Source organism: Hyaena hyaena, unplaced genomic scaffold (genome assembly GCF_003009895.1).
Source record: "Hyaena hyaena isolate Hyena2069 unplaced genomic scaffold, ASM300989v1 scaffold_349, whole genome shotgun sequence".
Lineage (NCBI taxonomy): Eukaryota > Metazoa > Chordata > Mammalia > Carnivora > Hyaenidae > Hyaena > Hyaena hyaena.
Genome location: NW_024080982.1, coordinates 274,136 through 287,840, shown reverse-complemented (window position 1 = coordinate 287,840; position 13,705 = coordinate 274,136). Strand labels below are relative to the sequence as shown.

The 13,705-nt window shown below is 37.8% G+C and overlaps 1 protein-coding gene across 1 annotated transcript in view; it reads right to left on the bottom strand.

Annotated features, from left to right (window-relative positions):
• GPATCH2 (G-patch domain containing 2) overlaps nucleotides 1-13,705 on the bottom strand; it is a 175,919-nt gene that overhangs the window by 40,091 nt on the left and 122,123 nt on the right. The window contains exons 7-8 of the mRNA XM_039249898.1: nucleotides 9,305-9,344; nucleotides 2,797-2,867 (exon numbers count right to left, since the gene is read on the bottom strand). Coding sequence (XP_039105829.1) covers nucleotides 2,797-2,867; nucleotides 9,305-9,344 — 111 coding nt within the window. The remainder of the gene's footprint in view (nucleotides 1-2,796; nucleotides 2,868-9,304; nucleotides 9,345-13,705) is intronic.

Genomic DNA, 13,705 nt, shown 5'->3' with positions numbered 1-13,705 from the left:
TGCAGATTCAATTTTAAATTCATTCTACAAATATTTTATGTAACGAATATTTATTGTCCATGCATCAGGCATTGGTTTTGGTACTGGGGACACCCCAGTGTGTAAAGCAATGGCCTGCTCTCATGAAGCTTAAAGAGAAGGGTAACAGGGACAATGAGGAGACAGAGTCTAATGGTTCTGGTGGACAGTGAGCTTTTTTCACACTGAGCAGAGAGACCTGACAGAAATGGGGAGCAAGCCATAAAGACAGCTGCAGGGAGGGGATAGCACGTGCTAGGGCCCTGAGGCACGAGTGGGGTCCGTGTGCTGGGGGCACAGGAAGCTGGGGAAACAGGATGCAGGCCACTGTGCAGGAATAGAAGAGTTAGACTGAGTGGGAGAAGATGACAGTCAGGAAGCAAAGAAGGGCGGGGCCTGATCACAGATGGCCTTGAAGGCTGACATAAAGACTTTGAAATGATATGGAAAGCCAAGGGAGCTTGTATTTAAAAATTTCTTAAGGGGTGCCTGGGTGGCTCAGTCGGTTAAGTGTCCGACTTCGGCTCAGGTCACGATCTCACGGTTCGTGGGTTCGAGCCCCACATCAGGCTCTGTGCTGACTGCTCAGAGCCTGGAGCCTGCTTTGGATTCTGTGTCTCCCTCTCTCTCTCTCTGCCCCTCCCCCATTCATGCTCTGTCTCTCTCTGTCTCAAAAATAAATAAAGTATAAAAAAAATAAAAAAAAATTTCTTAGAGATGTTTATTGAGGTGTAGTTGACATACACAAAATGTACAGTTAGAGTGTACAACTGGATAAGCTTTGACATAGGTATACACATAGGAAACCATCATCACAGTCAAGATAATGAAGATAATCATCACCCCAGTAATTTCTTTATGCCCTCTGGTAACCTTCCCTCCAGGGCCTCCCTGGCCCTCGCCCCGTGCCCAGGCAAAGACTCATCGGCTTCCCGCCCGTTGAACATTCTCTTGCTGCCCGCTGTTTTAGATTGTCTTTTGAAAAGTCCCATGAGTCACACATCATTATTATTTTCACTCTATATAAACAACGGTGGTTTAAATTTACCTAAACCTTCATCAGTTTCTCGTCTCTGTATTCATTCTTGCATCTCAGATTTGCCTTGGGAGATCACTGTTTGGAAACACATCTTTCAAAAATTCTTCAAGCCAAAGTCTGTTGGTAGTCAATGTCCTTAGTTTTTGAAAATCTGAAAATGTGTTTATTTCAATTTGCACACAGGAAAGATGTTCTTCTAGGCTGTTAATCTATGTTCACTTAGGACACTGAACATGAGTCCATTGTGTTCTGGTGTCATTGTTGCTACTGAGAAGTCTGATGTATAGATAACGTGCCTTAGTAGACAATTTGTCCTTTCTGGATTCTTTTAGGATCTTCTCTTATATTTTGATATATATACTCTACAGTATATATGACTAGGTGTGGATTTCTTTTTATTTATTCTAGTTAGTATTCATGGTGCTTTCTGTATGTGTCTCTGTGGATTTATAACATCAGTTTGGTAAATTCTTAGCCAATATCTCTTTAAATATCATGTTGAGTTTTTGTTTTTAGTATTTCTATCTTCTTTATCAAAAACTATGATTAAATATATCTTAAACTTTTTTGTGTGTCTCTTAACCACTCTTTCATTTTTCTATTTCCTTGTATTTTTATGCTATATTCTGGTCTATTTCATGGGCATATCTGCATTTCACTGATTATCTCTTTAATCATCATATTTCTCATTTCTGAAAATTATATGCTTTTCATTCAGTCTTACCTACTAATGCCAATAGTGATCTGTTGCCTGCTCATTTGATTTCTATAAATATTTTACCCATAGTTATTTATAATTGATCTGTATACATTTTATACTGATTATGGTTATGATTTTAGGATCTCACATTCTTAGGGGTAAATATATTGGTTTTATGTTGACTATCACTGATGCTCAACTTACATGTTTGACAGTTTTTGATTGTCTAATTTAGGCAAGCTAGTGGGTTCTCAGTTGAGGTTAATTTGTACAACACTGTACTTTAAGGCTATATTACACTGTTTGCTTGGGAATGTTAAATACAGTGACTAGCACACTAGCAATGGGAAGCCATGAGATGCAATGGTCTGAGGTCAGTTATCTTGTTAAAATTTGAGTAAGTGTAAATCTCAGGGTGGTAGTTCTGATCAATATTCCGATGGCCATTTTCATCTAAATAAAAATTAAGTCTTCAGAAACACCACAAGCAAAATTTGAAAATATATGTCTAAAACAATCAACTGAGAATAATAATAATTCCTTCTGTTAAAGGGAAAAAATTAACATTGACTTAGCAATATAAAATGAACAAGAATCCAGAAGCACTTCTTAAAAAGAGTATATTTTCTATATATTCATTTATATCTTATTAGTATAAATATACATGTTGCTCTCTGGGAAGGTAAGTACCATGTAAGTTTGGAAGAAAAAGACTAATTCTATTTTTTTAAATTAAAAAAGAAAATGATTATTCTAAATCCCAATCTAATATTCATTAGTAACGGGAAACAGAAATTCTCTTTTCTTTCTAAAATTCATTCTTCATTTTTCACCAGCTTTAAAGAAGTAGAGATAAAATGGCATTTCTCCGTTCATTACTGGAAATCTTGAAATATATTCTAATAAACAATGCATAAAATATTTGAAACTGGCTCTTTGGAACCAAAGTCAACTCAACTATAACTCATCCCATTCATACTGGTATGGGAAAAAAAAAGAGACACGTGATCAGAAATAGAAGTGATTTTGAATTGCTTACCTGCTGGCTGTTTTCACAGAAGAGTTCTTCTTGTGCCCTCTTTCCGCTCGGTTATCTCTCAGAAGCTGATGCTATACAAAGTGTTAAGACAAAGTTGTAGAAACAAAAATATTTTCATTATATTATTTTTTAAGTAGAAAGTGTTCTCATTCAAAGGGACACTATTTGTTCACTTGCATCACTGTTTTCTTCCCCCCACCCCCCAACTGGTTTCTCTCAAAACAAAGACCACGACCTCAGCAAGGGACACCATTGCTGCTCTTGTAAAACCGTTAGTAAGAGTTGGCAATCCGGTGCTTTCCCGCGAGCAAAACCACTCTTACAGCCAGTTCGTTTCCAGTCCAGAACCAGCGGTTCTAGAGCTCAGCTCTGATGCTGGTTCTCTGGAGCTATGTTGGTGAAAGTAACGCAACCCCTCTCACCAACGGCCTCTGCCACTGCGTTCCGCTGTGAGTTTTCTGAGACTTTGTCATTTATACTGACATGAAAGATCTAATACTATTTTCTCTGTATCTACTGGCCTAACATGGTAAAGAAACACACTTAAAGCATTCTTTTTCAAAGAAATTATTGGCTTGGAAATATATAATTAGAAAGTATGTATATGTATTTGGTCGCCTCCTCAAAATGCTTCACCATCCACTTCCTTTCACACTTGCTTTACCCTAACTAATTGGAAAGGAAAAAAAAAACCAGAATAGTCAATACTCTTTACTATGTGTTCACTCAAACTGTAGCTTATCTTATTTATGCAGAAATATAATTATACACAAGACTGGGCCAAAAAGAAGCTGCATAGCATATTAGAAAGGAACCCTAACATAAAATAGACATCTTGAAAGTAATAATAAAGGATAGATCTAGGTTCTAATCCCAGCTGTGCCAGTAACTAACAAGTTAACGGGTTTTAACAACAGATTTGCCATTTACAAAGTGTGTAATCTCAGGCAAAGTACTCAACCTCCATGTTGATCCGTAAAATGGAGATAATAATGGTATCTACCTGTAGGGCCACTGTGAATGTTAAACAAGATAAACCATGTGAAATGCTTAGCACCATGACCAAAACATAAGTGCTGAGAAAATGGTTCAAATGCTACCATTATGATTATAATTAATGAGCCTGGGTGTCAGTGGGTATTGTCTGACCAGGATCAATACCTTTTGATAAAACACTGCTTTGAACTATTGAATGACATTATTTAGAATCAATTATTAGTGACATATAGCCATCTTTGAGAAGGAATGTAACTTAATTAGATCATCAAGAATGGGAATGCCTTAACTAAGTGGAGCTTAAATATCTACTTCTTTCCTTCCCCACTACCACTATCCTCGTCCAGACTATCATTTTCTCTTACTTGCAATGGCCTCCTTGACTCCGGGCTCACTCCTATCCAATTCATTCTCCATACTGCAGCCAGTAATTCTAAAATTAGATCTGGTTACACTGCTCTCTGCAGATAAACTCTGAGTCTTGTACAAGGCTTCCATGGCCATTCATAATTTGATTACATTTTTAAACTTAATTTATTATGCTTCCTCCTACTTCTGACCTAACCTTCTTACTGCTTCTTTTTAAAAACTTTAATTCCAGTTAACACGCAGGTTAAATATTAGCATCGGGTGTACAATATAGTGACTTGAAAAGTCTATGTGCTCATCGCGCTAAGTGTACTCTTAATCCCCTAAGTCTATTTCACCCATCCTTCTACCCACCGCTCCTCTGGTAATGGTCACTAACCCTCTTTCTAATCCCTGCCATATTGAGCCTTTTCGACTGGGGCGTGTACCACATTCTTGTTCACCTGTGGCCCTCTGCTTCCGTTATAAAATCTGTTTGCATTTCCAAAGTCCAGCACAATGTCTGAAACATTTTTAGTGCTTAATAAATATTTGTTGAATGAATGAATGATTGAATAAGTGAGATAAAGAAACAGGGAGTGAGATCTAGTATCTGATAGGTAGTGAAGCTACATCTCATTACTACTACTTATAGAAAATGGCAACCATTTATCTGAAGTCCATTAATCTGAAAGTGTTTCAATTTAGAAACACTTCGTACCATGAAAACTAAATTGTTTCTGAAAATAAAAATAATTAATTACTTTGGCATTTCTAAGTCTGGTGGCTTTAAAAAAATATATACACAAACCAACATTTGTGACACAGATAGCTACAGGTGAGACGATAAAATCTCTACCTCCACCTGAAATGAATAGTAGTAGTTAACTAACTTTTCTAATTTTAAGATAAAAGATATGTGAACACTGTTCCTGAAGTTTGTGTTAAAGCAGTTAAAACAATGAATTCAAAATCCCAAACATAACAGTCGGAAATAAGAAAAGAATGCTATAGTTTAGTTTTGAAAATGCAATAGTAATGACCAAAATAAATGTTAGGCTGTCCGTGGTAGGCGTGGATAGTTCTCAGACAGGCCACCTCCTGATCAATTTAAATGAGACAGCACCTTTGTGAACCCTGATGTTAGAGCTCTTTCTAGGAGATTCATATGAGAATTTCTTTTTTTCCTCAAATTTATAGTTCGATGGGCTTTGTATATAAAAAGAAAAATATTGGAATTATTTAATACAATGCTCCTGTATTAAAAAGCCATCACAAATTTTCTCGCTTTATCAATAAAACTCTAAGTCTGGGTGTACCTTTTGCAACTTTAAAATAAAATGCAGATAGGGGTGCCTGGGTGGCTCAGTCAGGTTAAACTTCGGCTCAGGTCACCATCTCGCGGTTTGTGGGTTTGAGCCCCGCATCGGGCTCTGTGTTGACAGCTGGGAGCCTGGAGCCTGCTTTAGATTCTTTGTGTCCCTCTCTCTCTCTCTGCCCTCCTCTGCTCAAGCTCTGTCTATCAAAAATAAACATGAAAAAAATTTTTAAATCAAACTCAGATAAAAATTATAAACTCAGATTTATGGGTCATGCATCTAATAAGTGAATACGGGAGTCTAGATCTTTTAAGGGGCAAAGATGAAAAACTTAATCCATAATGTTATTAGAATAGAAAGCATGTATTTGTATTTCAGAGCTTCTCAACACATTGCTGCTATGCCCCAAAGAACAAGAGAAAGGACGGCAGGGTGGGGTGTGGTAGGGGGAGGGGTCAGGTCATGAATTCAAGATAAAAGACACAAGGGTCCTTAAGCTCTAATAAGTAAGAATAGCTCCTCAGGTTTTTGTGAAATTCCTCACTCTTCTCACTGATAATTCTTCTGCTTCCCTGGACTACTATCAGTGTCACAAGTGAGGTCAATTTTCAGGATTCTGACTCGACAACGTCAACTCTGATTAATAACAGGACTTCTGAATATGGTGCGAAGTGCTTCTTACCTTCCAACTTTCAGATTGCTGGACTTAGGCCAGACGGAGACACAATTCCCTGATTAGTGACCTGCAGATGTATATTAAAGAATGACTCACATAAGAATTACGTTAAAATTCATAAACACAAAACCTACTACAACGTGAGGTTTACAAAAGGTTCACAATTTGTAAAACTGCTGAATTAAACCAGGAAGGGAGGTGTTCCTCATGGATGATGGTTCTTATTATGAGAAAGGGAGCAGGGAACTGCTGTGGCTGTTCATAGTATATATATTTTTTAAAGTTTTTAATGTTTTTTATTTATTTCTGAGAGAGAGAGAGAGAGACAGCATGAGCAGAGGAGGGTCAGAGAGAGAGGGAGACACAGAATCTGAAACAGGCTCCAGGCTCTGAGCTAGCTGTCAGCACAGAGCCCGATGCGGGGCTCGAACCCATGAACTGTGAGATCATGACCTGAGCCGAAGTCGGACGCCTAACTGACTGAGCCACACAGGCGTCCCTGTTCATAATATTTTTACAGGATTATTACAAACTTCAAATCCCTAGCACAAGAGAAGAATTCGCCTTCCACAGCAAGCCTCTCTTTACCACCTGATACTCAGAGGCACTCAAGGGCATGTGTGTTTCTTGTTAGCAGCCACTTCTCAGTAATTTCTCAAATGTCTGTAGAAGAACTTCAAGTCTCCTCACACATGGGCTCTCAGTGCCCTCACCTTAAAAGCAGAACTAATACCCAAATGGTGATCGGTGATTCCTTAAGATACTTGCCAATTAAGTCACAATGTCAAATCATTAGATGTTCAGAGAGGAAAAATCAGGATTAAATAAGATGAAGCAAAATGAAAAAAATGATGCTTCATATAGCTGTCTCTCTCGCTTTCCTTCCATTTCTGAACTGACTTTCATATTTCTCTTGAGCCCTTTACAACTGCTCTCTCTATGGTTTTCTCAAACATTTTACAGTGTACTGCCCCAGGTTAGAACCACCACAGGAGAAAAGCTATGTTGTTTTTCTAAACACCTTCTTTTGTCAGGATAGAGAGTATCTCTGATGGATAATGGTTGATTGGTAATAGTCATTTAGTGAAGGTGTAATAAAAGAATGAGAAGTACGCATAGTGTTATGGGATTTAGCTCTAAAGAACAGAAAGAGAATTGTAAGACAGGGGAAGTAGAAATGGGTGGGATTTTTAAAAAGGCGGGGTTAATGTTATCATTTACTTTGAGAAGTTGGTATGTGAAAAATAAAAGATGATCATGCATATTAACAGTCATTCATTCAACAGGGTGAAGGACTTTACATTTCTTCATGGTCTTGCATTTCATCACTCGCATCTAAGGTTAGCAAAGTTTCCTGTGCTAGAGTTAGATTTGAGTTAAATTAAGAATTCTTATCGCTCAAAATGTAAGTAGTCTGTATGTGTATTTGTATATTACACACAGGTACAGTCATTCCTCATTATTCATGGATTCCGGATTTATGAATTTTCCTATTTGCTAAAATTTATGTCCTTTACAAACATGTACAGGGTGGTAAGAATTTGGGTCCCCTGTCACACACATTCTCCACTGAAGTCTGACAAAGTGATGCACTGTCTTCTTGTTTCGGCTCTCAGAGTGTAAACAAGTGTCTTTTTTGCAGTCTATTTAGTGCTACGTTTTGGGGTTTTTTTTTTTTTTTTTTTTTTTGCATTTTTCTGTTCCGGTTTTTTATTTTATCGTTTAAAATGGTCCTCAGGTATAGCACTGAAGTGCTGTCAAGTGTTCCTAAGTGCAAGGCTGTGAGGGAACTTACAGAGGAAATACATGCATTAAAGGGGCTTTCATCACGTATTAAGAATCAATGATATATATTAAAAATGGGACTGTTAAACACAGAACACACATGAAACAAGAATATGTATTGATCAGTAAATGAAAATGTTGTGACCTCTCAAGAACCTAACCTTGTATTTTGCCTTGGAGGAGTGTTTTGGTATTTGCTACTTGAGTGTTCACATCGGCTTTATAGAACAAACTACTGAAGGTAACAAGAATCTACTGTATTCATTAATTAATAACTTACATTCAAGATAAAAATGTGAAATGATGTATCAAAGTTTAAGCAAAAGAGAGAAGGAGAGAGAGAGAATCCCAAGCAGGCTCCACACTGTCAGTGCAAAACCCGACGTAGGGCTTGAACTCACAAACTATGAGATCATGCCCTGAGCTGACGTCAGACACATAATTGCTTGAGCCACCCAGGTGCCCTCAGCATCTTTCTTTTATGGGTAAAATGTTGTGTATATACAACCAACTGTGGACCTACTGCCCAGCTTAAGAAATAAAATGTCACAAATATATTAATGTTGCCAATTATCATTACCAAGTGCAACTCTGTTTTTATCTAAGTACCTACTGCCCCTCACAGAAAATGATCCCTTGGATGTGAAGTTTTTCATTCTCATGCAGTTAAAGAGTTATTTTACATATCATATTTTTGACCCACTTAGAAATAACTTTTATAATTCAGAATGAAAAAATAAAAACCTTAACAAGGATACAAAGTCTAAAATGCATGTGCTTTAAAACTTATCCAAATCTTAAGCCTTAATTTGCCATAGCGCACTGCAGACAGAAAACGAATACAAGGGAAAATGAAAGTTGTCCTTATTATATATGTAAAGTTACCTGAAATGAATGCCAAGTTTTTGTTAAGGTGACTAATTGCCGTGCTGCTGTATATACTAGTAAGCAATAAAAAAAAATTTCACTTAAAAATATAACATAAACTTGTAAGAAACTATCACAACCTTCTAAACTTCAAAAGTAAAAATGGTCTCTCGTCTGCTGACCTTATGTTGAATACAAACCAACTTTTTAAGCATATCTTCTATTGCATTGACTTTGTGAAAAACAAATATAAATGGTAGAGTCCTACGACCAAGCGAACCCCAGCCCTTTCCATGGGGGGCACATATGTGACAGAGGAACGCGGTGGTAAGCACTCTGATGGTTACTGAGGATCATTCATTTGGTCCGTGTATTAAGCATGGGAACAATTAACTCCTTTTTAAATAAGCTGGGATTTATATCTTTTCTTATAGAGCTCATCCACTGCCTTGAAGAGAGATATTTAAATATCTGAAAGAGACTAAGTAATTTCCTTTTGGATTAGAATGGTCCTTACCTGGCCATGCTCTGTCCCAGTGCCAGGGCTAAACCAATGGCTGCAGAGGAAATAGAAAAGGAGTTAGCACGAACCTAACTAAAAGCACAGGCTCTCACATGATCAATCTGCATGTGCATTAAGAAACGTATTTGCCACCAGCAACAGAACCTTAAATATGCTTTATTTTAATGGATATTTCATGTAATTCTAGACTTACACCAATTTTGACAGAATTGTAAGAGTGCTCATAACCCAGTAATTTTCAATTTAATAAGCAAACTCAGTTAGAGTTTGCTCTAACTGAGCTCATTTCCATTTAATTATGTTAACATAAACTGCTGGGACTGTATTCATTTTATGAATCAATTCTGGTTATAAAATCTTCAAATGCTATCATTTACCACAACTTAATTATAGCATCGTTACAACAAATTATGACCTCTGGATTGCTGGAGTTTTAAAAAACATTAAAAATACAAGAATATTATATCCTCTGGCTATACCCCCAGCAACAATCACACAAAGCCCTTGAATCATGTGAATTCTGGAGCATCAGCTGAAGGTGCCTTGAACCTTTTCCTTCCATTGTGATAACAACTTGGGTTCTGGCTGAGGACAAGTTCAACGACAACATTCAAAATGTAGGAGTCTCTGCACAGTTGAGTCTTCCCTTCTCCTGCTGTCCTTGCCTTGCATGACCCACATATATTGTTTCAGCTGGTCCGTGGATACTTAATACTGACCCATCTGCTGATACCTTTTCAGTGGGAGGGGATATTAGCTATGTGCCCAGTCCTTTGGCAGTATTCAGCATCAAAACTACTTGTTAAACGTCAAGGAATAGGAAATCAAGAGAAACACTTGGCAAATAAACCACTAAAAGCCCACAGGTACTGATACCACTATTATTACTAACGCTATTTGTTTTTTCAAGAACAATAATCTTGGGTACTTTTATGTGCCATGTACTCTTTAGACACATGACATGTATTATTTTCTGTCCTCGTAAAAACCTCACAAGGTCAATCTCATGTTCCAGGTGCAGAAATGAGACATTAGGCTACTTGGCCACAGTGTGCGTTCACAATGCCATATTGCAGCAGGACAAGACGCTTCTATTAAAAGGGCACATTTCCTAAGATTTCTATGTAATCTCTAGCTTCTGCACTACTAAGGCCTGGGAATAAACAGTCTCTACATTCATAAGATTTATCTATGTTCTTACTGGAATACTTCTCAAGTTCAAAGACAGTCATGCTCTTTGGACGGTCCCGTTCTACCTTGAGGTGGAAATGGACACTCATTGGTATCTGCAAATGACATCTGGATTAATTACCAACTAGAAGAAAATTACTTGCTGCAGTTACCTAGACAACTTGACTAATACATTTCCCTTCTGTTATGGATTATGCCTTTATATGGCCAATTTAGTACCATTTACTAAATCATGATGTATAAGTGATCCATTCAGAGTTCAAGGCAGACCAACAGATTTAGCATAACAGAGCAAAAACAGTTCATTGATATGTTTTTAGATTATACATTATAATTAACTTTTGAGAAACAACCACTGTTTGTGTTTTAGTATAGTATCAAAGAATATCCACAATGATCTCAAATGAAAAGGCTATTAAAATACTCCTTCCTATTCCAACTACTTATCTGTGAGGCTGGATTTTCTTCATGTTCTTCCACCAAAACAATAGATTACCACAGGCTGAAAGTGGAAGCAGCAACGAATCTAAACTGTCATCTATGAAGCCAAACATTACAGTGACTTGGGCAAACAATGGCACGTTCTCACTAATTTTTTTGGTGGGGGAAGGGGGAAGATCATTAATTTTCATAAAAACATGCTATTTGTACTAACATGTAATGGGCTTCCTATATATTTATTTAAATGTTTATTCATTTTTATGAAAGAATGTCAGCAGGGGAGGGTCAGAGAGAGGGGGGACAGAGGATCTGAAGTGGGCTCTGAGCTGACAGCAGCAAGGCCCACGTGGGACTTGATCTCACGAACTGTGAGATCATGACCTGAGCTGAAGTTGGATGCTTAACTGACTGAGCCACCCAGGCGCCCCTAAAATTCTTTTTTAAAAAGTTCTCTTTTAGAATACTTAGCTCACTTAGCTCTCTGTAATTAGATTATTATATATCACTTATATAATGATGCATTTGTGTGTCAGTGTACAGGTACACATTTATGTGTGCGCTTCCTGATTAGTGTCTATTACCTCTATTAAGTAGAGCCATGTGAATGGTGATGATGACTATCTTGCTCATTTTTGTATACCTAGCATTTAGCAGATGGTAGGCCCTTTACAGATATTTTCTGACTGAATAGATAAATGAATGACTCAAGACACAGGGCAGAGTTTTAACAGCTAGAAGTACCACGTTATTCTATGAAACGAGAAGAATAACAGCACTGGCCTATGTGGTCTTTAAGCTTCTTTCGGGTTCTCATGTTTTGTGGACCAGATGACTGGGAAGTAAAGATATTCCTTATTCATTTATTTTTCTATGAAACAAACAGTCAATTCTAAAACAATGCTCAAGAAAGCCTTCTAGAACTCCATTCTTTTATTAACTACAAATGTAAATCCAGCCTGGTATGGTTGCTAAATCATGGGTTTTAGAATCAGAAAGATCAAAGTTTGAATACAGGCTCTGGCACCTACTAGCTGGGTGAACTCTGACAAATTACTTTTATTTTTTGAGTCTTGGAGCAATATATGATTTATAAGAAAAAATATGCATTTGGTTATTCAGTAGATCAAAATGTATTTCTTGTATATATTTGGTCTTCTTCCATGGTTCCTGGCTCACAGCTCCCTAAATCCTTGGAATTTCCAGAGCATTGAGATGGACAAATTGTTATATTAACGAGGTGGCTTTTGGACCGTACCTAAGGATGGGGGCTAATTGTCAAGGGAACCAGTCACGTGATTAAGAGGCTGGATCTTTCAGCCCCAGTTCCTAACCTCTGGGGCAGGGAGAAGGCTGGAGGTTGAATCAATCCCCAAGGCCAATGATTCAATCAATCACACCTATGTAATAAAGCCTCCACAAAATTCCCAAAAGGCAAGGTTTGGAGACCTTCCAGATAGGGGAAGAGGGGAAGATATGAGGAGAGTGGCATTCCTGGAGAGGGCACGGGAGCTCCACACCCCTACTCCAGACTTGGCCCTGTGTACCTCTTCCATCTGGCTGTTCCTGACATATATTCTTTTATAATGAACTGGCAATCTAGTAAGTCATTTCTCTGAAGTCTGTGAGCAAATTAAATAAACCCAAGAAGGGTGTTGTAGGGGCCTCTGATTTACAGCCAGTCAGAAGCACAGGTAACCACCTGGACTTGAAACTGGTGTCCTCAGTTGGAGGCGGTTGTTGGAACCTCCAATTTGTATCTGGTAGATCAGAAGCATAGCTAACAGCCTGGGCTTGCGAGTGGCATCTGGAGTGGAGGTTAGGGGGCAAGGCAGTCTCGCAGGACTAAACCCTTAGCTTGCAGAATCTGATGCTATCTCCAAGTGCCTAGTGTCAAACGGAGTTGAAGCAGGACAGCCAGCTGATTTCCTGGAGACTTGCTTGCTGTTGTGAGGAAAAGCCGCCAAACACTTGGTGACTAGAAGTGTCACAGATGAAGTATTCTGTATGAGTGTTAAAGAAGACTCAAGAGAAGAAGAGATAGGAAGGAAAAATATGAGTTTCTCCATTACATTTGTCTTCCTCATCTATGCAAGAAAAGGAATCCCACCTCTTTTTACAGTATTGGGATGCTTAAACAAAGCTAAGAACCTGGCATAGACTGTGTGTTTAAATTAGATATTAATTTTCTTCTCCTGTGGCACACAGTGGAATATAGTAATACGTGAACTTTTATTCTCTGAAATTTTGTAGTAACTACCTATTTATTCCTAAATGTCAGTAGAGACACACATGTTCATACGTAATATTTACATGCTCTCCCAACATAGTAGATGCTGAACACGTTGGTTTTTTTTAACTGACTTTTGGTTGGGTAGAATATAGTGTGTGACCCTCCAGAAGTCAAATTATCTATTAAATGGGGGTGTCATCACTGCTTCAGAGAGGCAGTAAAAACACTGGCAAGACTGGTGCATATGAAAATACTCGGAAAAATAAAATATACTATCCTGATAAAGCATTACTACCATCATCATCGTCATCATCATCATCCTAAAGTGTTTTATACCTGGTTTAACAATTTGTCTGTATTTTACATAAGTAGCTTGTAATAATACCTTACATAAGAAGGGCTGTTCTGATCCTTATTCCACAACCAAAAATTATGACACATGTAAGCTAGAATGACTTCCCAAGGGAATCACAGTAAATTAGAGGAGGAATTGATCGGGTATATTTTATTTATCTCAATCTGAAGTTAAAGCC